Source organism: Ctenopharyngodon idella, chromosome 8 (genome assembly GCF_019924925.1).
Source record: "Ctenopharyngodon idella isolate HZGC_01 chromosome 8, HZGC01, whole genome shotgun sequence".
Classification (NCBI taxonomy): Eukaryota; Metazoa; Chordata; class Actinopteri; order Cypriniformes; family Xenocyprididae; genus Ctenopharyngodon; species Ctenopharyngodon idella.
Window position 1 is genome coordinate 14,857,891 of NC_067227.1, and position 21,115 is coordinate 14,879,005.

The 21,115-nt window shown below is 38.7% G+C and overlaps 1 protein-coding gene across 35 annotated transcripts in view; it reads right to left on the bottom strand.

Moving 5' to 3' along the window:
• rimbp2b (RIMS binding protein 2b) overlaps window positions 1-21,115 on the bottom strand; it is a 170,588-nt gene that overhangs the window by 33,392 nt on the left and 116,081 nt on the right. For 23 of the 35 annotated variants that reach the window (XR_007931375.1, XR_007931374.1, XM_051903912.1 and 20 more), the window contains 8 exons: window positions 20,663-20,683; window positions 18,388-18,429; window positions 17,917-18,127; window positions 15,791-15,960; window positions 12,989-13,068; window positions 12,221-12,330; window positions 10,620-11,525; window positions 10,420-10,479 (listed from right to left, as the gene is read on the bottom strand). Coding sequence is in view for 33 of the 35 variants with exons in the window: in XM_051903912.1 (XP_051759872.1) it covers window positions 10,420-10,479; window positions 10,620-11,525; window positions 12,221-12,330; window positions 12,989-13,068; window positions 15,791-15,960; window positions 17,917-18,127; window positions 18,388-18,429; window positions 20,663-20,683 (1,600 nt within the window). In the remaining 2 variants the exon portion in view is untranslated. Of the gene's footprint in view, window positions 1-10,419; window positions 10,480-10,619; window positions 11,526-12,220; window positions 12,331-12,988; window positions 13,069-15,790; window positions 15,961-17,916; window positions 18,128-18,387; window positions 18,430-18,968; window positions 20,172-20,662; window positions 20,684-21,115 lie in introns of those variants that run through there. The other 12 variants (XM_051903930.1, XM_051903933.1, XM_051903935.1 and 9 more) reach the window with 6 other exon arrangements.

A 21,115-nucleotide genomic window follows, 5' to 3' on the forward strand; every position in this document is an offset into this window, starting at 1 on the left:
CTCATAAGAGTCATTTGCTTGTGAATTTGATGACTCTGTTAATACATAATGTTTTTTTATTCGCTAAGAAAAACTACTGGCTCATAAGAATCATTTGCTTGTGAATCCAACTACTCTGGTCACATCTTTTTGATTCGCTAAAAAGCACTAGTTCATAAGAGTCATTCACTACTCTGACTGCGCTAAAAGGAACTGGCTCATAAGAATCATTTGCTCATGAATCAGACTACTCTGGTTGCGCAGTATATTTTTGATTTGCTAAAAAGAACCAGCTCATAAGAATCATTTGCTCGTGACTTATGGTCACGCTGTAGTATATTTTTGATTTTTGAAGAACTGGCTCATTCAAATCATCTAAATCTTTTGAGTGCAGCCCATCAGGACAACTCAACAGAAAGACTCACCATTCTCACCATTTTTTCTTGAAACACATGTAAATAATTGCACCATCTCTGAACTCAGACAAGTGTCAAGAAGATTTGAAAGCTATGGCAGTTTGTGTCTTTCCTCACAAAAAGCTATTATTTTAATGCTATTATGTAAAAATAACAATATTTTCCAAACTTTTTAACAGCATTTAATTGTGTTAAATGCCATCATGCCAGTTCCTTTCTACTAAAACACTAATTAAACTGTATATGGTTTCCCAGTAACAAGCTCTCACTCAAACAATCAATTAAGAGAAACCATCCTGATGTCAGAGAGCAGGTAGTCCTGTCACAGGTTTGAACTCTTCGATGAATCACACTAATCCACACTGATCACTTCTCTGCCCACCACATGACAGACCATCGGGGAGCGCTTAATCAATGGCCACCCCTCACTGATCAGAGCCCACGGGGCGCTCAGAGCGCTGATCGGTCCAGAGACGTCAGGGGCATGACTGAGTGCCTGTGGAAAGACAGTGGAGCTAAAAGTGGATCATGTAATTTGTGAAGTTGATCCAGAGGAACTGGATCAATGCTCTGTAATTGAAAACAGCTCAAAGGCTGTCTTTATCTGATCAGGCCTTCATTTGAGGCTGCCGCTGCATGGCTAAATGCCTGAAGATGGGCATCACGTAATAAAAGCCTGCACTGTTAGTCCGCAGGGAAGCCCGCAGATGGGTTTACGTCGCCCTGTATATATTGCAGTCTGTAGGTGGGGAACACAACGTGCGCTAGACTAGAGCGAAGGTTCATTTATCTCAAGACATCAAGATGTCCTGAGGCATGCACTTCACTGTGCTAGAAATCCGATAATCTGTGAGCAGGACCGTTCCATCATGAGTGACCTTCCCTTAATTAACATTCTATATCAATTAAAAGTATCAACAAACAACAACAACAACAGCAAAAACATCAGGGATAGTTTCTTGCATTTTCTTCATGGTCTTTAAAACTAAAAAGTCAAAAGCCACTTCTGATATATTGCTTTCCAACTAAACTGGGTTTTCACAAATTCCTTTACATTTTATTGAAGGTAACATTGCAAAATGAATTGTTTATAAAATTAAATGACAATTATAAGTGTATTTACTTTATAAGGTAAGTGGTGCTTTTGCACACCAACAAATTTGTAAATGCTTAAACACACAGTAACCACAATACTGAAGACTGTGCTATGGTATTCACCACAAGAAGGGTGGAAAGCACCTCATGTTTGGTGATTTTATAGAATTCCCAGCTTCAGCTAACACTGGCACATAGATTCATTGATTCATCATGCTTATTTGATGAAGACACACTACCATTCAAACGTTTGGGGTAAATAGTATTGTTATTAGTAGTAAAGAAATTAATATTTTTTAATATAATACATTTTACAATATATTAAAGTAGAAAACTTTTTTTTTTTTATTGTAATAATATTTCATGATATTACTGTTTTTACTGTATTTTGATAAAATAAATGCAGCCTTGGTGAGTATCCTGGCCCTAGTTATATTATAGTTTACTTTGTCAGTACTGACACCTAGTGGTTAGTTTAAGAACTCTGTCACTTTTAGTAATACATCAGCTGTTTTGGATTTCAGAGCTCATTGTGCAGAGATGTGCATCTAAGCCCACCTTTCTCATTTTGCTCTTGAAAAAGCACAATCTGTAAGTTTAAAAGGTTAATTTATACAGTAACATATGATTATGTGAATTTTGATAAGTTATGCATGTGTTTAAGAACTAATTACATGTGACGCTAAATGTAACTTGAGGCACATAATTGAGAAGCTAGATTGTTTATTCATCTTAACATTGCTATGTTCAAAGTTGTGTAAAGGTGATTTATATTCATCTTACATTTGAATGCATTTTACATACTGTTTTGAGCTATGTGAAGTGACTGTAACTTTGTAAGAGGTAGTATTTTTTTCAATATCTTTGTTCATTTGTGTTGCAGTTTCACAAATTGGTCTCCAGTAAAGAGAGTTTTACCCTGATTTCTGTCTACAACCTTTACTGGGGCTTTGTTTAGCTCGCTAAACAAAATAAGAAAAACGCAAGCTGAGGGCAGAAGAGTGAAAAGATTAACTTTGCATTGAGAGCCTTGTAGTGGATTACATGCACCCTATCTCCGGAAAGGTCCAGAATGTCACACTCGTCGAAACACAGCCAAGTTTCCAAACTGGAAACCAGGTCAGAGGCTAAATCCTCAGCCAGCAACGCTTCATCCTCATGTCGCTCCAATAGGTCTAGCCAAGCTGCAGCTGAGGCACGCGCAAATGCAGAGGCCGCACGCAAAAGAGCTGTGTTTGCAAAGCGCCAGATAGGGATGGAGATTGAAAAGGCTAGGATTGAAGCAATGCTAAATGCTCTGAAAGAGAAGGGTGAAGCTGAAGCAGCTCTCACAGCAGCAAGGGTATTGGAATATGCTGCAATTTGCAAACAACGAAAATGAAAGCCCTGCTCGCCACGTACGCCAGCACCTCGATCCAGCAAAGTGTCTGATCTTGCCTTGTTTCTTGCACGTCGTGATCTTCTCACTACCAGCTTCAAAGTATTTGATAACAAGCCAGAGAATTACATATCCTGGAAAACAAAATTCATGAATGCCACTGATGATCTGAATGTAAAGAGCTCAATTTGCATACCAAGTGGCTCAAAGGTAAGTCCATCCGACATGCTCTGAGTATAAGAGCGGCCCATGCACGCGATCCTGAAGCAGGCCTTAGACTTTTGTGGCAATGTCTAAACAGAAAATATGGTTCCCCAGAGGTGATTGAAGCATTCATATTCAAACATTTAGAGATTTTTGCTAAGATTTCTAACAGAGATTTCAATCAGTTGCAAAAGCTCACAGATCTGCTCATGGAAGTGCAATCAGTGAAAGAGGAAGGCTATTAAGGGAGTAAACTCAATTGTCGAGAAACTGCCTCACAGACTTCTGGAAGCATGGATCATTAAGGGAACGAAATACAAGAAAGAATATCTACTTTATTATCCTCCTTTTTCATACTTTGTTGAGTTTGTCAATGAGTTTGTCAATGAGCAACAGATACCAGGTTCTCTTTTCAATGTTCCAGCACATTATCTCTTAAAGCCGAAAAGATCCCAATGAAGCAGTCAAGATTCAGAGCTTCTGTCTCTGCCAGCAAAAGAGGTAGAGTTAAACACGTCTGTAAGTTCCAACACCAGTTGAGTTGACCTCAAAGAACTCATTAGTAAAATGCAGAGGTTTCAGAATCAAGTCCTCAGCTGAAAGGAAGAGGTTTCTTAAAGAGAAGGCCAAAGATTGCAGGGTGACTATCCATTGTTCAGAATGCAATAGCCCTGACCATGGCTCTTCATGATGGTCTAGCTCCATGGCTTGAAAAGAGACCTACCACATCAACAGAGGCTCAAGGCGGGAAGCAAGAGAAACCATCCTCCACAGTGACCACATCCGCCTGCACAGAAATATGTGGAACAGGGCTACAAGGAAAATCATGCTCAAAAATCAGTCTAGTCAATGTTTAACCTGACAGTCGTCCTGAGGAAGAGCGTATGTTGGATGATCAGACTAACTTCTCTCTAGCGAGGTCAGCCTTCTTCCGTATGTTCAATTTTCAAGATGGAGTCTTCCCTTACACGATGAGAAGCTGATACTAGTGGGAGGAGAGCAAAAGACTTTGTGGTTGAGACCTTGGCAAAGTATGGATGCTTCCAACACTCATTGTGTAATTCAATCCCTGACAGCAAAATGAGATTCCCACTCCTGAAGCTGCTGCTTACCATTTTCATCTTCAAGCCACTGCATCTCAGATACCTCTACTGGATCCTCCAGCTGACATTCTCATAGGGAGAGATCTTATCCATGCACATAAGGTCCACAGACAGCACAATGGGCACCGCAATGCTACATATTCCCAACTCCTCGACCTGGGATGGGTGATTGTACATCACAGACCCACTGTGAGTACTTTCAAAACTAGCGTGCTTGGGAACGGCAGGCCCAGCTTTTTCACACCTTGCAAAAATAGCATCTGTTCTAAAGGTTCACAAGCGAAGACCCCAGACTCTTAACATGGAGCACAAAATGATCTCATAACATTGGGAAGCATATCTGCAAACAAACCAATGAAGACGAGGCTTTCCTGGACTTTATGGACAATGAATGCACCAAAGACTCCAGTTTCCAGTTTCGCTGTCCCAGAGGGCATTTGCCAAACAATAGAGACCAGGCTGTCAGTTAACTCATATCACTTCTTGGTACTCTGAAAAGGAAGACAGACATGAAAGACCATTATGTGGAATTCATGGAGACAATATTCAAAAATGGACATGCTGAGATTGCCTCCGCTCTTGAAGTCAACAAGGAATGTTGGTACCTTCCAAGTTTTGGCATTTATCACTCACAAAAACCAGGGAAGATCAGGATAGTGTTTGTTTCAAGTGACCAATACAACATCTCCCTAAATCAAGTTCTCCTTAAAGGCCCAGACCTGAACAACAGCCTGACAGGTGTGATCATCTGCTTAAGATCTGACTCTTATGAGGTGATGGCGGACACTGAGCAAATGTTTCACATCTTTTTAGTCAAAGAGGAGCATCGTGATTACTTGTGATTCCTGTAGTTTCAGGATCACAACCGTGATAGAGACATTTGTGGAGGGCCCACGTTTTTGGCAATCTCCCCTCAGTAGCTGTATACGGGTTCAAGAGAACGGCTGTAGAGGGAGAGCAAGAGTATGGAAGTGATGCAAGGCTGTTCTTTGAACAGCATTTCTTGGTGGACGATGGGCTGAAATCATTCAGTTCAGAATCAGAGGCCATTGATGTACCGCACAGAGCTCAACAGATGCTAGCACGGTCCAACCTCCTCCTACACAAAATCTCATCCAACAGCCCCGTCGTCACAAGGGCCTTCCCAAATGAGGATCTTGCAACTACTTTGCAGGGCCTCGATCTTGCTCTAAACTCACCAGTCATCCAACAAAGCTTAGGATTGGGCTGGGACTTATGTTTGTATTTCAAGTATCCATCAGTGACAAGCCTTACACTAAGCGAGGAGTGCTGTCCACCATGAACAACTAGTATGATCCTCTTGGATTTATAATACCTGAAAGCACTGAGGATGCAGATGATTGTGATATTATTCTGCCCAAGGAAAAATGTGAGATTCTACATACACATTCTAAGGTAGTGCTAAGAGACATTTTCAATGAGACAAGGCATTACTACGTCTATGTTCACAACCGAGTATAGCACATTAGACACACACGACGACATCAGTGGAACTTTGTACTCACTCATCTTAATCCAGCCAATGATGCTAACAGAGGACTGCCCTCCGAGCATCTAACTTCATCATTTTTTCTTACAGGGCCTCCATTCCTCTTACACGCAGGACAAGGTGAGCTTAATAAGGAGCCCTACACCCTCGTCAGCCCTAAAACGGATGCAGAGCTTTGTCCAGAGTGTGTTACCTACTAGCCTGTCACAAATCAAATTTGGAAGTGCAAGGTTCCAACGATACTCCAGATGAAGCTCCCTGTTAAAGGCCTTAGCACGGTAGCAACACATTGCCAAGTATTTCAGCCATTGGTCAGAAGATGTCTGTCACGGGTGGCACATTAAAACAAGCATAAAGAGGAAGAGCAGCTAAAGCAGGCTAAGGCTACAATCATTCAAACGGTCCAGAGAGAAGTCTACAGAGGTGACTTTAAACGTTTAGAACAGGGTCAGTCTGTCCAATGGTCAAGTCCTTTCAGCAAACTCTGTCCATTTATTGACATAGAAGGGCTTCTCAGTGTCAGAGTTCGGCTAGTGAGAGCTTGACTACTATCTAAAGAACTGTATCCAGCTCTTATACCTGGTAAACATCATGTGTGATCCACCTAGTACTGATTGAGTCTATGATTGCCCCATGTTTTATCAATTCCCTGTGGTGTTTCTTTGCCATCAGAGGCCCTGTCAAGATCCTGAGGTCTGATTGTGGAACCAACTTTGTCAGAGCCTGCAAAAAGCTATAAATTGACAAGCAAGGTTGCCACAACACAAACATCCAAGCTTACCTATCGGATAACCAATGTTGCTGGCAGTTCAATCCTCCACATGCTTTATATATGGCAGGGTCCTCGAAGCGCATGATTGGATTTGCCCGACATATCCTCGATAGCCCTGCAAGGCTCACACATGAAGTTTTGGTAACATTCATGAAAAAGTGAGTGCAATTGTGAATGCTCGTCCCTTAACTGCAGTCTGCAGTTCAGTCTGCAGCCTCCACTGATCCAGAACAACCAATGATACTTACGACAGCCATGCTGCTCCCTCAGAAAGTTGGAACCCCACCAGTACCACCTGGACAATTTGAAAATCACGATCTATGCTGAGCACAGTAGCGTTACGTTCAGTATTTAGCCAATGTCTCCTGGGGAAGATGGAAGAATGAATATTTGAGTGGACTTCAAGGACGTCACAAGTGATGCATAGCTAAGCCAAACCTACAGAATGGAGATGTTGTGCTTCTGAAAGATGCCCAGGAGAACTGACTGGCCAGTTCGGATCATAACTAAAACCTACTGAGGTTGAAGTACAAATCAAAGAAAGGTGAACAAAGGTTCTTCCTGAGACCAGTCACAGAGGTTGTTCTTCTGGTTTCTAAGGACACAAGTTAAGATGGTAGCCTAACAATCTTGTAAATACAAACTTCAGAAATGTGTCTGGTAACCATTTTGGCAATGTTGTGTCTGAGGTCAGCTGAACAACTGGAAAAATACAATGAAAAAGTTTATCTCTATAGTGTCAAACAGAAAAATTATTATCTTAGCACATTACCCATATCTGCGGTATATAAGTAATAAAGCAAGACTTGAAATGTGCTATCAAGTTCTCATAATCCGTTCACATAAGACTAGAATAAGTCATGAAGCATCAACCTTATGAAGGGTGATTTATGATATATTAAATGCGTCTACAGGTCTCTCAACACCAAACAAAACATTAGGATTAATTAGCATTCTATATCAATAAAATCTGCAACTGTTAATAATCACAGGCTCTGCTGAGAGCCACGGCACGGCAGGAGACAGCCATACTAATGCTGACGGCCTTTCATTTCCTCCCTGGACAATGGCTGTCACACTCAGGATCGTAGGGAAAAATGAGCTGGCATTGAAAGCATTCTCATACGCATGTCTGCTCTGCTTCTTGGCATTGCAACGAGTGTGTATATGTCTGTGAGTGTGTGCGCCGGTGTGAAATAATGAGGGAGGCAGTATAGAAGGAGCAAGCGAGGACTCCCTCAGAAGCAGAATAACGGGCATCCCCCTCTGTTCTCCCCCTCCGCCCTCGCCTTTCTCACATCCTCTCTGATTCTTCCTCTTTTCATCTTCTGTCGCTCCGCTTCCCTACTGCGACAAACGCTCGTCCCATTTCCATTCATCACGCATTCATTCATTTCCTCTGCTCTCATTCGTCTGTACTCCAAAGCTTAAAAACAAGGCATCTTCAGGGTCCGCTGGGAACAGCGTTGAGAGATGAAGAAAAGCAAAACGCAACTCGGTTGATCAACATCTCAGGTAGACGTCTGCATAATAGGTGTTGTGTGAAAACAAGAGCCGACAGCTCTTCGTTTTTACACTAACATGCCATAGGGTTCTTTTAATGAAGGCAGCTTGTGCTTGTCTACAGTCTCTCTAGGGTAGGAAGCTCATTATGGAGCACTAAACTCCCAGTCTCCTCCTTTAGCAGGGTGAATTGATGAACAGAAACAGCATAGCAAACATCAAGGTTACACGCCTAATGTTAACTGTTATCTGACACATGAGGAACTTCCATGAGGAACAACTGACAAATTATAAGCTATAGCAGGGACATTTTCTCAGAGGAAGCACCATCTTCAAAATATTTGGCTGAGAATATAATTGGACAAGGATTATGATTGCTGGTCTCACAGGAATTGGTAGATACAAAGACAAACTTATTTCCTTCCAGTCCAATTTTTTCAGAGTCTGCTCTGGGTACAGATATTTTCATAATTGGCCCTTAAAAGTTGGAAAAATGAAACATTTCTAGGCATGTATGCAGTGCTTAATTTGTAAATGAATACTTGCCAGATCCAAAACAACAATTAAAAGCCACTGTGGCTGACACTGACTATACAGCTTCAGTTTTCCCAGAACATACAATGACGTCACTAAAATGTGATGGCACTACTATAAGAGCGTCATTCACAAGTTTCTGCATTGCCCTACACCCTAGTGTATTATTCTGATACGTATTCTGTCTACATTGAGACCAAATATCATTCAGTTGATCAGTGATATTCTCTCACCGACGATGTTCTTGCCTCTTTCATTACATCGATTTCTGGTCTAACTCCTGTGGCTTGTGTCTCCCACTATCCTGATTAGTGTTAGAGTTGTCCAGGGGTGCAGTTCCGTCTTCTCGGGATCTCTTTTGATCAGAAACACCATCATCTTTACTCGCGGATATGAAAAATGAAAATGTGTTTGACTGTCTTTTTTATGTTTTGCCGATATTAACATATTTTTATTAAAATAATTTGTCAGGTATATACACTCTCTCCAAACTTTCCATTGCTCACTGCGTGCCAAACAATAAGCAGTAAGCACCAACCAGTGTGAGTGATTCTGAACTTAAGAAAGCTGATTGGTCAAAAATATATATGTGGAGGGCCAATAGCAAAACATAACTTCCAAATACTGAATAAACCCACGCTCGCTCTGTCTCACATGTGTGCACGCACTTTCACCATGTAATGCACTTGCTAATGCCGGAAACAAATACCGGAATGGAAAAATACAAAATCTGATATTTTCCTAGAACAGGATCAGATAGGATCCGGCTCAAATTGAGCACTGTGTGGGTGGTATTGCAGGCTTAATTACATTCATAAAAACCAAGGATGCTAATACAATGTATTTTGATCTGAAAACATAAGCCTTGATTAGGCTTTCTGCCAATTTTAGTCCCTGTCATGATCAAAATGTGAGATTTTAACATTTTAGTTAGGTATGGTCCAACACTGTGCTCATTTTGAGGTACCAGTAATCCTAATTTTGTAATGTTTTGGGAAGAAATTTGGGTAACACTTTACAAAAAGGTTCATTAGTTAAACAGTTAATGTATTAACTAACATGAATTAATCATGAGCAATACATTTGTTACTGTATTTACTAATCTTCGTTAACATTAGTTAATGAAAATTCAGTTGTTCATCATTTGTTCATGTTAGTGCACAGTGCATTAACTAATGTTAACAAGATTTTAATAATGTATTAGTAAATGTTGAAATTAACATTAACAAAGATTAATAAATGCTGTATAAGTGCAGATCATTTTTAGTTCATGTTAATGTAGTTAACTAATGTTAACTAATGAACCTTATTGTAAAGTGTTACCGAAATTTCTTATGATCACCAAGGCTGCATTTATTTGATCAATAGTATAGTAAAACAGTAATATTGTGAAATATTATTACAATTTAAAATAACTGTATTCTATTTAATATATTTTAAAATGCAGTTTATTACTGTAATGTCAAAGCTAATTTTCTTCATCATTACTTCAGTCTCAGTGTCACATGATCCTTCAGAAATCATTCAGAAGAAACATTTCTTCTTATTATTATTGTTAATATTTTTGTGGAAACTGTGACACATTTTTTCAAGATTCATTCAAAAGAGCAGCATTTATTTGAAACAGAAATTTTTGGAACATTATAAATGTCTTTACTGTCACTTTTGATCTAGTTAATGCATCCTAGCTGAACAAAAATATTAATTTCTTAATAAAATAATAATTAATATTTATCAATATATTTGATTTTTAAATATTATATAATAAATAATGAACTGTATTAATTGCATCTTACACTTCATATTAAGCATATATTGTATTTACATTTTGTTTTAATTGAAAAGGTAAAAAAAAACAAAAAAACAATGCAATTAATCATGACCCCTGACTTGTATGTAAATTCTGTAATAAGAAATTTTCCTACCATTGAAGCAATTCAATCTTGAAGTATCAACTTCACGTTTTTGCAAAAACGCATGGCAAGCTGCGACGCAACGAAATATTATGCAATTAATCTGACTGAATGTTTCAATCGATTAACAGCCTTAGTGCTACCCAGATGTAAAATCACTTAGCAATAAGAAATTAATATGTAGAGACTGCACTCAGTGTTAGCTGACTCACCGGCTGGCTGTGTGCAGAACTCCACTGAGACCTCCTTCTTCTCCCTCTGCTCAAGGGGAAGCTGCCAGGGCATCTGATGGGGCCGGGCCACCACCCGTATCTTATACACCGTCATTGGCTTCAGGTTGTAGAAGTGGTATTTGTACCCTCCAGGCTTCACTACATCATACTCCACATCATTCAGGAAGATCATGTGGCTGTAGTTACTGTTGCTCGGCATCCAGGTGAGGTCAGCCGATACTTGTGTGATGTTCTCAACACGAAGGTAATAGGGTGCCACCACCACATCTTTCCCCACCAGCAGTGTGCAGCGCAGCGGATCGGAGAGCCCCCGCTCCGTCATGCTCTGGATGGAGATGCGATGAGTACAGGAGGCCAGGTTCAGCTTCTCAATCAAAGACTTGGTGCGACCGCCGAAGGGCACGCTCATGCGCACCTCCTGATCCACCAGCACATTGTAGCCGCTGATGGGCGTCCACCCAGGTAAAACCACCGGAGGGTCCCAGCTTATGATGACACTCTTGGCCAGCTGCTTGATCAAGGTAATGCGGCGGGGGTAAGGCACGATGTCTTCTCCGATCTCATCGATGTTCACGTCCAGCGTGCCTGTGCCGTTGCTGCAGGGTCCCAGAAAGTCCATGCCCAACCCCATGCTCATGCCCAAGCTGCTCACCCCACTGCTGCTGCTGGTGCCCGTCCCGGTACCCGAGCCCAGGGCATCCAGCCTCTCTGAGAGCAGCGTGCTGAGGGTGCTCACGGCGCTGCTCGGCATGGAGGTGGGGCTGTGGTTGAGGTAGGACGGTTCCTTGATGCGGTCCAAGAGAGGAATCGAGGGAAGCTCCTCATCCTGGACAAAGTCCACAAAGTTGGAGGGAACGAGACCCTGTTGTCCATCCAACAACTCCCCTGGAGAACAGAAAAGGGCATTAAGTGGTAAAAAGAGCATGAGGGAGAAAAGACTATTCATGCTACAAAACAATATTATTAATAGGAAATATGTCAACATGGGAAAGAAAACTGCACTTGTCAATGTCTTCATTTTGACCGCTGGCACTGTATTGTTCACACTGAGGAAACAGTAGCAGTTCAAAAGTTTGGGGTCAGTAAGATTTTTTTAAGAAATTAATATTTTAATTCAGCAAGGATGCATTAAATTGATCAAACAGTAAAGATATTTAAAATGTTTCTAGTTTTAATAAATGCTGTTCTTCTGAAATTTTTATTTACTAAAGAAATCAGTTTCCACACAACTTTTCAACATAGATAATAATAAGAAATGCTTCTTAAGCAACAAATCATCATTAAGAATGATTTCTGAAGGATCATGTGACACTGAAGGCTGAAGTAATGATGCTGAAAATTCAGCTTTGACATCGCGGGAATAAATTATATTGTATAATATATTCAAATAGAAAACGGTTATTTTAAACTGTAATCATATTTCACAATATTACTGTTTTTACTGTATATTTGATCAAATAAATGCAGCCTTGTTGAGCAGACTACCTTCAAAAACGTTCTTTCTTAAAAAATCTTATTGACTTCAGACTTTTGAATGGTAGTTTATAACCACTCTGAAGTAGTCCTGTAATGTGACATACCCTCATAGAAGCCGTCCTCATCCATGGTCCCATAAACATATAGGTACTTCCCAGCCACCAGGGGGAGCTCTGCTTCAGGATGCTCATTGGGGCCATCGTAAGGGTTATAACTGCACAGAGGACAGGCTGAATTTAATTCATGATTTTTAAAAAATTATTATTAAACCCTATATTGAAAGGCATATTCTTGATTAAATCAAACCTAAAGGAGAAATGTACGTGTATATGTTTTGATGTTAAACTATTAGTGCAAAACGCTGATATTACTAAGCAATTTGTAGGTTGATTTCCCTGAAATGTTAAACACATGACGGCGAGCTTGATATAGTGAAGCGAAACCAGTTTAAAACATCATTTTTCATTATTTTTGTAAAACCGTCTGGTGATGCTAGTGGAGCAATGGAAACCCTTAGGCATGCTGACTGGAGGGTTTAAAAGCTGAAATGTAAAGCTTGTTTTTTTGTGATTGTATGACAGCGTATTTTAAATGTTTATCTGCTGTGCTTGGTAGATGAGTAGATTCGTGTCTGTGGTAATTGATTGTGTGCACAGATGTTGTTGATACACTTAACTTGTACTTAACCCAGAATATTTCTTTAAGGCAGAACTGATACAGTGACTAATGCTATTCTACACCTAATCATTACAGCTAATGGCATGATATAACAAATCATTACAGCTAATGACACGCTATAACCTATTATTACACCAAACGCCCAATTGTAACTTATAGCAGCATGTTACAACAGCTGAAGTGGATCCACTCACTTGTAGCGGGCAACACACAGTCGCACTTTGCCTGTGTATCTGGACTTAGACCTGGGGGACGAGCCGATCTCTTTGTCCATCTAAAAGAGAGAGGAAAAGCGGATAGATGAGTTAATAGTCAGCTTTACTAGCTTACAGTATTGCTGTTATAAAGCAGCATGCTAAGCCTTACCAGCCCAGGGAGTTTAATGCTTTGTTTAGACAGATTTTTTGGCGTATCTGACTCAAATCCATTTGGTTTTTTTGTAACAAACCATATGAAATTCAATGTTACAAACCTGATCCAAACCACATTCATATGTGGTTTGAAATCTGATTACATATGATTTTCCAGTCTAATTGGTCATATCGGATTTCAAAATAGTTGCTTTTCATAATTCACGACGTGACTTTTGGCATTGTGCTGTTGTAGATAATGGTGACACTTCATAATTCAGATTATATTTAATCAAACTGCAAAATTACACTGTGAGCTCTCCAGCGGCGATGCGTCTGGGTATGTAGGATTTCAACTGAGGTGGCCCATTACAAATTTTTTGCATATGGGTCCAGGGCTGACTTGCTATGCCACTGGAATTCTCAGACCTCAAGAACGGATTTGAAAACCAAATCTGATTGTGTGCAGTGTGAAGCCTAAGAATGTCAATGACAAATCAATGGGTTTTAAAGAAAATACATGTTTTCAAGTTCTGATTTTTGATCATTTTTTTTGGCAAAAACTGAAATCTGAATTAATTGAGAACAAATTCCTGTGTGCAATCTGATAATGTGGGCGATTAAGCCAATAACACCAGCAGAGCACAGTCTGAGCAGACAGATTGGACTATTCACACCCACACACACTCTCGCTCTCACACACACACAGTCTGTCAGTGTATACTGTAATTATTCTCATAATGGCCAAACCACTGTGGTACGACACACGACTAGAATCTACTTTGCTCTGTTGAAATCTAAAATCTATCTGTTAAAATAGATTTTATTTTATTTTGTTCTATTCATTTCACTCTACACAAACATTATTTTGTAGACAATATCAGTGTTTTCTTGTTTCTTTTTACAACCCGAATTCTGTAAATGTTGGGACATTTTTTAAATTTGAATAAAATGAAAACTAAAAGACTTTCAAATCACATGAGCCAATATTTTATTTACAATAGAACATAGATAACATAACAAATGTTTAAACTGAGAAATTTTACAATTTTATGCACAAAATGAGCTCATTTCAAATTTGATGCATGCTACAGGTCTCAAAATAGCTGGGACTGGGGCTTGTTTACCATGGTGTAGCATCTCCTCTTCTTTTCAAAACAGTTTGAAGACGTCTGGGCATCGAGGTTATGAGTTTCTCGAGTTTTGGTGTTGGAATTTGGTCCCATTCTTGCCTGATATAGGTTTCCAGCTGCTAAAGAGTTCGTGGTCATCTTTGACGTATTTTTCTCTATAGGTAAAAGATCTGGACTGCAGGCAGGCCAATTCAGCACCCGGACTCTTCTACAATGAAACCATGCTGTTCTAACAGCTGCAGTATGTGGTTTTGCATTGTCCTGCTGAAATACACAAGGCCTTCCCTGAAATAGACATCATCTGGATGGGAGCATATGTTGCTCTAAAACCTTTATATACCTTTCAGCATTCATAGTGCCTTCCAAAAACATGCAAGCGGCCCACACCATATGCACTTATGCACACCCATACATCAGAGATGCTGGCTTTTGAACTGAACACTGATAACATGCTGGAAGGTCTCCCTCCTTTTCAGCCCGGAGGACACGGCGTCCGTGATTTCCAACAAGAATGTCAAATTTGGACTTGTCTGACCATAGAACACTTTTCCACTTTGAAATAGTCCATTTTAAATGAGCCTTGGCCCACAGGACACAACAGCACTTCTGGACCATGTTCACATATGGCTTCCTTTTTGCATGATAGAGCTTTAGTTGGCATCTGCAGATGGCACGGCGGATTGTGTTTACCGACAGTGGTTTCTGGAAGTATTCCTGGGCCCATTTAGTAATGTCATTGACACAATCATGCCGATGAGTGATACAATGTCGTCTGAGGGCCTGAAGACCACGGGCATCCAATAAAGGTCTTTGGCCTTGTCCCTTACGCACAGAGATTTCTCCAGTTTCTCTGAATCTTTCGATGATGTTATGCACTGTAGATGATGAGTTTTGAAAAGCCTTTGCAATTTGACATTGAGGAACATTGTTTGAACATTTGTTATGTTATCTATGTTCTATTGTGAAAAAATATTGGCTCATGTGATTTGAAAGTCTTATAGTTTTCATTTTATTCAAATTTAAAAAAATGTTCCAACATTTCCAGAATTCGGGTTGTATAAACTTTACACTTTGTAATAAATTTAAGTCAAATTTTAAATAAATGTAAGTAAAAATCAGGCATTGATTTGCACTGTTACCTTTCAAAATTAACAGGGATAAAATCATTATAATATTTGCATACTGAATTGCTATTAGACTTTCTTGCATTTATTTGGAAACTGAATTATTTTCTTTCTGGCATCTATTTAGCCATCTATAGCTGCCTATATGGGTTAATTCTTGCATTTAATTTACACACAGAACCAAAGTCTAAAGCCTATTAACACTATTCTTGTACTAGCTTGCAAGCACTGGTATTTTATTCAGAAAATGTAAATCTAAACAATTTTATTCTGTAGAACCTCACTTATTTTTATATATTTAACTTTCAGTTTAAAATATTAAACTAAAATAAAAGTGTGAAGGGTTAACATTAATAACACTGATTGATTTGTTTGTTTGTGATACTCACAGCAGTGGCGATGACAGGCCGCACCTCTGAGAGGAAGGCCCGCCGTGGGCTGGAGGGTGTGCTGCGTGACAGGAAGGTGGGTTTGACAGACAGGAGCTCTACCTTCTCCCCTTCAGTCATCTGCAGAGGCCGAATGAGCTCTGAGATCTTACTCATCGAATCCTCATTACCTTCACACACACACACACACACACACACACACACACACACAAAGGTGACTGATTACTTCATTACTGTGTACAGCCCCATCCTCCTCCCTCCATCTCAGCACATCATCACTGCTGTTGATCTTATCAGTCTTCAGATTATTCAGCATTAGATTTTGTTTCATATTGCCTTATGGGAAAGGTAAAGGATGAAAGATGCCAAACTGAAGATGAACGAATATGTTGACTATAATCAATCAACACCTTACATGAATGAAAATACAAAAGGGATTTGGACAAAAACTACCATTCAAAAGTTTGGGGACCGATAAGATGTTTCATGTTTTTGAAAGAAGTCTCTTGTGATCACCAAGGCTGCATTCATTTAATCAAAAATACTGTAAAAACTATTGAAATTTATTCCTGTGATGGCAAAGTTGAATTTTCAGCATCATTACTCCAGTCTTCAGTGTCACATCCTTCAGAAATCCTTCTAATATGATGATTTGCTGCTCAAGAAACATTCCTTGTTATTATCAATGTTTCAAACAGTTGCTGCTTAATATTTTTGTAGAAACCATACATTTTTTTCAAGAATAGCATTTATTTGAAATAGAAACCTTTTGTAACATTATAAACGTTATTACTTTCACTTTTGATAAATTTAATGCATCATTGCTGAAAAAAAAATTATTAATTAAAAAAGTATGTATCTATACATTAACAAAATGACAAAACTTATAACTAAAAGCCATTTATTTTAATCAAATAAAGCACAAACACTGTTAAATAAGAATGTTTCTTAGCTTCAAAATGATAAAAATCAATATACTGATATACTGTATATAGATGTATTGTTAATTAAATAAGTGTAAGCCACTATATAGTTGTCAAACAGCAACTAAATGAAGTTAGTTCTGTTTGCAGATGCAAATTGATTTTATATCGCAATGACAAAGATGCCCAAAAGTTTCCAAATATTTTGAGGTCCTTCTATACTTTTATCTGCTATTTTTTAAAGCTGCAGTCCGTAAGTTTTGCCTCTTTGTCGCCATCTCTGTTTGAAACCTGCAACTGCAGTTATTTGCGGAATTATCATCTTTACGTGGGTTGGGTATCTAATGTTTGCTGTCAGTCACCACATCGGTGTGGATACCATCTTGTCTTGGAAGTATGACCAAAATAAGAATTTTAACCAGAAAATGTCATATGAACAAGTAAGTAACATGTCTGCCACTTTTGAAAAAAACAGCATTACAATATATCGCGCTGCCAATGATGATTTCACGAGTTCACATATCCATATAATTAAATAAAGTTATGCATATTTAGTGTGCTGTCCGGGGGGAGGGCTCCGAGCTTGGAATTTCGGCCCGAACCCAGAGTACTCCCCCCGATGTGGTAATAATAGATAGAACTAGAAGTGAGGAGATGGGGTGGTGGTGGGATGCTGATAAACACTCTTTTGACTATGGGTGAATCTCCAGTTGTCACTGATGATTGTCATTTGGACCTTTCTGGATTACAATCCGCCATCAAAATGATAAGTTTAATTATTGCAGCTGCTGTGAGAAAAGGCTATAAATGATCCGCCACCTGCAGCATCTTCACATGCCATATAGCCTACTAGCTGGGACTCCTTCTTTCTGTTTACAGATGTGACGTAATGACGCAAAGACGAAGGGCTGCATGCTCGAATTTGCCGTGGAAACCCACCAGTACCGATTTTATTATAAAACAATATTATAAGCTTACCGTTGTGAATCGGGCTTATGCAAGGAGATAGTTTTGAACACACATTGGTTATGTACTTGCTCGAAAATTTATTTTGGATCATTTTTAACCAAAAAAAGTTAGCAGCTTTAAATTAATTAGAATGAATGAAACAGTAAAATGTCAAATATGGATTTTCACCACCACATTATCAAAACTATGTAAGAAAGTGTCAACACACGATCTTCTTCAGTATGCATACAGTACCTTTCCCGGAGGGGGCAGTGAGGCCGTTGAGGAGCTGGGAGAGGGTGAGGGGTTTGGTGGGTGAACCGGGCGAGTCGCTCCCAGTGAGCTGACTGCTGCTCAGAATGTCTAACTTCCCAGCCTGCAACCTGAACTTCTCCAACTCTTTTGACAGCAGGTTAAACTGCTCACTCTGTGTCCGGCATTTTTCCTCCAGTTCTCTCACTTTAGCCTGAAAAGAAAAGGAGGGATGCAAAGAAAAGGAAAAGAGAAAGACTAGTATTAAAAACGCACAGAGACCAATTTGTCTGGTCTGTGATAAAGAACAAGATTCTAGCAGCACTGACATTTACAACTGTTAACATCTACACTTCACATTAACTAACCGAACAAAGCTAATGAATGGAGCCAACGAACTCTACCAACTGTGGTAAGCAACCTACAGTACAATACTACATGAATGGCCCACATCTAAAAGGAGGTTTTTCCTACCAAAAATCGCATTGTGTTCTTAGTGCGAAGGACACTTCTCAGCTTCAGACACCAACAGAATCAAACAAAGACAGGAGTCAATCTATGTTCAGCTGTAATTGTACAACAAATCTCTTTTTTGGTCATGAAGTTAGCGATGGGAAGTAATATTACATGGAGGAGGGTACCACACATGCCAAAATAACAGTAAAAGCTGTTTATGCCTGATGATTTGACGAAACTCACATGAATACTTGTACATCAATACTAATAACTGCATTAGAGGTGTGAGTTTGCATTTTAATCATGTCAACATGGAACTGTAACTTGTGCAATGTGTTTATGCACAGTTACAAGTTTACATAAATCACTAAACAGGGCTTTTTGGGCAAGGAAATTAAAGGAAGGTGGTGGAAGGAAGACATGTCACGTTCTGCAATCCATCAGTCATGTTTATTGTTGCTGATCTGATCTGCAAACGCACATATCCATGAGGCGCTAACAGGATTCAGCACAAGGCAGCATACATGCATCGCAACACAGGAAGAGCAGAAAGGATGAGGCAGTGAATGAGAAACTTTAACCACTGACAACAAACTTACTTTCATGAACATGCCCTCAACTACAGAGGCTGCCCTCATCTTCATTTATCTCCTGTTAAGCATCTGTACTATCAAAAAAAAAAAAAAAAAAAAAAAAAAAAAACTGCCTCTCAAGAGGAATGAGGGGACAGCTGGATGGTTTCAAACAACTTGGTTTGGGGAAAAAAAAACAAAAAAACATAAAACTTAAATCTACAGTGGAAGACTTTTTTTACCCTTTGTTTAAAGATGGTTTTTCAAAGACAAATCTGTTTTTCATTAGTTATCAATATCTATTAAAATGGCAACAAGAATACGCTACCACCCATTTTACATACATTTTACAAATACATTTCAAATAATAGTAACAAACAATTCACTGAATTATTTAAATATAATGTAATAACATTTAATTTTATATTGTTTTTTATTCCATATAAATTATTTAAAAAAAATAGTTTAATTTAATGTAAATATTATTTAATTTAAATAACATTAAAAACAATTTAGGTTAATTCATTTTTTTTTAATATATATGTATCTTTATAAAACGGTTAGTTCCTGTCCTTAATTCTGATTGGTCAATAGCTGTGTTTTATTCACGATAAAACATGGCTATGGCTGCTTCACTTAACCGTTCTGTGTATCACTACACAACACCCTTAGCAACCACTCTTAGCAACATTAACTGTATGTTCTCAATTGATATTGTTCCTATGTATTGTTCATTGAAGCTTACTGTATTATGTAGAAGAGTATTGTGAGAAAGAGTTCGATTGAGCGAGTTTATTACCTGCATTCAGATTTAGCATTTTCCTTCAGGTCAGTCCTATGTTCATAATAAAAAATCTGTTTAAATGTCTGATGCATTATCTGTTTTGTCCATTTAACATTTAAGGGGTTTTCCCGTGACTGACAGTGCTAGTCAAAGCATTTGTCAGTTGTGTCTTGTTCCGTGTTCACAACAATTCATTCTTTTCAATGTAAAAGTCTTCGCTACTGACTGACACACTCATAAAGACAGTCTTTGCCGCCATCTAATGGCATAATAATGTAATTTCTGTTGCTGTTCACAGTCAGGGACTATTCTTTCCGGCGGAAGGCTTTTAGTGAAAGTTTACTTCATGAAAGTTTCATTGATACATATTTTTGGCTTTAATATTTGTATTGTGTGGTAACCGTTTTATAAAAGCAGTAAGGTACTCGAGGCTAGTGCTGTATCGTGAATAAGTCATGGCTGAAAGGGTTGCAGGCACTCCGCTTCGCATTGTGCCTAACAACGCCCTTCAGCCGTGACTTATTCACGATACAGCACAGCCTCGAGTACCTTATTGTTTATATATATATATATACATATACTGTATAATGTAATAAATATTTACAAATATAAAATGCAATAAAAAGCAGCTGTTTGGCTTTGACGACAAAAACGTGCAAAACATGACCTGTTTTTATACTTTAAACATTTATAAAACACATAAACAACTTTTGTCTGGTATGTATAAAATGACTATGAAGAATGATGGTTTGTACTAAAACGGTTCAATAATTTGATCTATGGCGATATAGATCAAAAATATTGATCAAATGTTTACAGATCAATCATGGATATGAGCGGAATTTGACAGGACAGCTAAACGAGGTGACAGAAACTACCCCAATGAGTCACACGGGGAAGAGAGGGAGAACTTTGAGGAGAAGTAACTCGAAAATACCTGCATGCTGTCCAAGTGATTCTGTATATGCAAAAAACAAAAACAAAAACAAAACAAAAAAGACCAGTAACATAGTGACAAGAGATGTAAGAAACCAAGCAAATCACAGTTGAACACACAAGCATTTCTTCAGTTTCAAAAGTCACAAAGACCCAAGATGAGTACAGTTTTTTCACCCACATTTTCCCTTAATTGCCAATTAATGACAGCAATGAATGAAAAGAACAAAGCGAAATATGGTAAATAAATCATAAAATGTGCATCAGAGAAATGTACATTAGCTTAAAATATTAAATAATGAAACTAATCAGTGAGGATTTTTACACAAGAACTTACTTTATTAGTTTATTTAATAAATTTGTCTGAATAACTCAAAATATAAAAGGTGTAAGCTAAGATGTGACTCATATGGTAGCCAGATTTTTGGCTAATATGAGAAAATACATGATGACG